Source organism: Chiloscyllium punctatum, chromosome 21 (assembly GCF_047496795.1).
Source record: "Chiloscyllium punctatum isolate Juve2018m chromosome 21, sChiPun1.3, whole genome shotgun sequence".
Classification (NCBI taxonomy): Eukaryota; Metazoa; Chordata; class Chondrichthyes; order Orectolobiformes; family Hemiscylliidae; genus Chiloscyllium; species Chiloscyllium punctatum.
The window spans coordinates 2,987,262-2,992,059 of NC_092759.1; the positions used below are offsets into that span (position 1 = coordinate 2,987,262).

Below are 4,798 nucleotides of genomic sequence, written 5' to 3' on the forward strand. Positions count from 1 at the left end.
TGAGTGGGTGGGGGGACCGAGCGTTGCCGGAAAGTGCCGAGTCCCCGGGCCGTGGGCGGTTGGCCGTTGGTCTGTTCCCGCCCCTCTCCACGCGGGCTGATGGCTGAGTGACAGCTCCGGCGGCCGGAGCGAGCGGGGCGGGCAAGTTTGGAAGGACGGCGGCTGCTGCTGCTGCCGCCGCACCGGCCGGCGGGGGGGGAAGGGGGGGTGGGGGCTAAAGAAAGAAGGAAGAAAAGATTGCAAATTGAAGATTGCAGACCGTCGACATGGTAGGTGCTCATAGTGGTGGTGAAATGTTTGACTGTACGGCATGAGAATTAAATAGAAATAATCTTCGCTTCTTTCCGGCTCGCGCTCACCTGAGCGCCAGGTAAGGGCGACGTCGCCAGGTAACCCCCATTAAATCTTTAATTTCGAAACGCTTTCTCTTTCCATCCTCATCTTCCTCCGCCTCATTACGGATGGTTTGATGGTTTTTTTTGTGAGGGAACCTGTTGATGATGGGTGGACGTTCGAAGGAAAGAAGGGAGATTTCTTTTTGGTCAAATGTGGATTGTCCTTTTCCGGAAAGGGCGGGGTTCAGGGTCTTGTCCTATTTTTGTTTCTCCTGGTGGACAAGACATCTCGCCCAGTGTCTCAGATGGAGATCACCCCCCCCCCCCCCCCCCCCCCACACACCCACACACACACACACACACACACACACACCCACCCCCCCACACACACATCCACACCCCACACACACCACCCACCCCCCCACACACACATCCACACCCCACACACCACACCCCACCCCCCCCACACACCCAACATCATCCACACCCCCCCCCCCACACACATCCACACCCCCCCCCCACACACATCCACACCCCCCCCCCACACACATCCATACCCCCCCCACACACACATCCATACCCCCCCCACACACACATCCACACCCCCCCCACACACACATCCACACCCCCCCCACACACACATCCACACCCCCCCCCACACACATCCATACCCCCCCCACACACACATCCACACCCCACACACCACCCCCCACCCCCCCCACACACCCAACATCATCCACACCCCACATCCACACCCCCCACACACACATCCACACCCCCCACACACACATCCACACACCCCCCCCACACATCCACACCCCCCCCCCACACATCCACACCCCCCCCCCCACACATCCACACCCCCCCCCCACACATCCACACCCCCCCCCCACACATCCACACCCCCCCCCCACACATCCACACCCCCCCCCCACACATCCACACCCCCCCCCCACACATCCACACCCCCCCCACACATCCACACCCCCCCCCCCCACACACCACCCCCCACCCCCCCCACACACCCAACATCATCCACACCCCACATCCACACCCCCCCCACACACACACCCACACCCCCCACACACACATCCACACCCCCCCCCACACATCCACACCCCCCCACCATCCACACCCCCCCCCACACATCCACACCCCCCCCCACACACCCACCCCCCCCCCACACATCCACACCCCCCCCCACACATCCACACCCCCCCCCCCCACACATCCACACCCCCCCCCCACACACCACACCCCCCCCCCACACATCCACACCCCCCCCCACACATCCACACCCCCCCCCCCACACATCCACACCCCCCCCCCCACATCCACACCCCCCCCCCCACACATCACACCCCCCCCCCCACACATCCACACCCCCCCCCCCACACACCACCCCCCCCCCCCCCACCCACCCCCCCCCCCACACCCACCCCCCCCCCCCCACATCCACCCCCCCCCCCCACACCCACCCCCCCCCCACACATCCCCACCCCCCCCCCCCACCACCCCCCCCCCCCCACCACACCCCCCCCCCCACACATCCACCCCCCCCCCCCACACATCCACCCCCCCCCCCCACACATCCACACCCCCCCCCCCACACCACACCCCCCCCCCACCATCCACACCCCCCCCCCACACACCACACCCCCCCCCCACCCCCCCCCCCCCCCCACACCCCACCCCCCCCCCCCCACACCCACACCCCCCCCCACACACCCACCCCCCCCCCCACACCCATCCACACCCCCCCCCCACACACCACACCCCCCCCCACACCACCCCCCCCCCCCCCCCCACCCCAACATCACCACACCCCCCCCACACACATCCACACCCCCCCCCACACACATCCACACCCCCCCCCACACACCCACACCCCCCCCCCACCACCCCACCCCCCCCCCCCCACACACCACACCCCCCCCCCACACACCCACACCCCCCCCCCACACATCCACACCCCCCCCCCACACATCCACACCCCCCCCCCCACACATCCACACCCCCCCCCCCACACATCCACACCCCCCCCCCACACATCCACACCCCCCCCCCACACACCACACCCCCCCCCCACACACCCCACCCCCCCCCCACACATCCACACCCCCCCCCCACACATCCACACCCCCCCCCACACATCCACACCCCCCCCCACACATCCACACCCCCCCCCCCACCCCCCACCCCCCCACACACCCCAACACATCCACCCCCCCCCCACACACATCCACACCCCCCCCCCACCCCCACCCCCCCCACACCACCCCCACACATCCCACCCCCCCCACACACATCCACACCCCCCCCCCACACACACCCACACCCCCCCCACACACCCCACACCCCCACCCCACACACACATCCACACCCCCCCCCACACACACATCCACACCCCACACACCACCCCCACCCCCCCCCACACACCCAACACATCCACACCCCCCCCCACACACCCCCACACCACCCCCACACACACCACACCCCACCCCACACACACATCCACACCCCCCCCCACACACATCCACACCCCCCCCCCACACACATCCACACCCCACACACCCCCCCCCCACCCCCCCACACCACCCAACATCATCCACACCCCCCCCACACACACATCCACACCCCACACACCACCCCCACCCCCCCCACACACACCCAACATCACCACCCCCCCCACCCACATCCACACCCCCCCCCACACACATCCACACCCCACCCCCACACACACACCCACCCCCCCCCCCCCCCCCCACACCCCCACCCCCCACACCCCCCACACATCCACACACCCCCCACACACATCCACACCCCCCCCCACACACATCCACACCCCCCCCCACACACCCCACACCCCCCCCCCACACATCCACACCCCCCCCCACACACCCCCCCCCCCCCACCACCACACCCCCCCCCCCACACCCACACCCCCCCCCCACACACCACACCCCCCCCCCACACACATCCACACCCCCCCCCCCCACACACATCCACACCCCCCCCCACACACATCCACACCCCCCCCCACACACATCCACACCCCCCCCCCACACACCACACCCCCCCCCACACAATCCACACCCCCCCCCCCACACATCCACACCCCCCCCACACACATCCACACCCCCCCCCACACACACCACCCCCCCCCCCACACACACCACACCCCCCCCCACACACACCACACCCCCCCCCCACACACACCACACCCCCCCCCCCCACACACATCCACACCCCCCCCCCCACACACACCACACCCCCCCCCCACACCCACCCCACCCCCCCCCCACACACATCCACACCCCCCCCCACACACATCCACACCCCCCCCCCACACACATCCCCACCCCCCCCCACACACATCCACCCCCCCCCCCACACACATCCACACCCCCCCCACCACACCACACCCCCCCCACACACACCACACCCCCCCCCACACCATCCACACCCCCCCCCACACACATCCACACCCCCCCCCCACACATCCACACCCCCCCCCCACACACACCACACCCCCCCCCACACACATCCACACCCCCCCCCCCCACACACCACACCCCCCCCCACACACACCACACCCCCCCCCACACACATCCACACCCCCCCCCCACACACATCCACACCCCCCCCCACACACACCACACCCCCCCCCACACACACCACACCCCCCCCCACACACACCCACACCCCCCCCCACACACCCACACCCCCCCCCCACACACCCACACCCCCCCCCCCACATCCACACCCCCCCCCCACACATCCACACCCCCCCCCCACACATCCACACCCCCCCCCACACACATCCACACCCCCCCCCACACACATCCACACCCCCCCCCACACACATCCACACCCCCCCACACACATCCACACCCCCCCCCACACACATCCACACCCCCCCCCCCACACACATCCACACCCCCCCCCACACACCCCCCCCCCACACATCCACCCCCCCCCACACATCCACCCCCCCCCCCACATCCACACCCCCCCCCACATCCACACCCCCCCCCCCCCACATCCACACCCCCCCCCCCACATCCACACCCCCCCCCCCACATCCACACCCCCCCCCCCCACATCCACACCCCCCCCCCCACATCCACACCCCCCCCCCCCCACATCCACACCCCCCCCCCCCACATCCACACCCCCCCCCCCCACACACATCCACACCCCCCCCCCACACACATCCACACCCCCCCCCCACACACATCCACACCCCCCCCCCACACACATCCACACCCCCACCACACACATCCACACCCCCCACCACACACACATCCACACCCCACACACCACCCCCCACACACACCCAACATCAACCACCCCCCCCACACACACATCCACACCCCACACACCCCCTACACACACCCCACACCCCCCACACACACACCCCACACACACCCTCCCCACACACACCTCCCCACCTTCTCACC

General features: G+C 69.4%; 1 protein-coding gene across 1 annotated transcript in view; it reads left to right on the forward strand.

The window, feature by feature from the left end:
- Window positions 1–203: 203 nt before the first annotated feature.
- Window positions 204–4,798, forward strand: part of ap1s1 (adaptor related protein complex 1 subunit sigma 1) — a 44,101-nt gene continuing 39,506 nt past the window's right edge. The window contains exon 1 of the mRNA XM_072591437.1: window positions 204–269. Coding sequence (XP_072447538.1) covers window positions 267–269 — 3 coding nt within the window. The 5' untranslated portion in view covers window positions 204–266. The remainder of the gene's footprint in view (window positions 270–4,798) is intronic.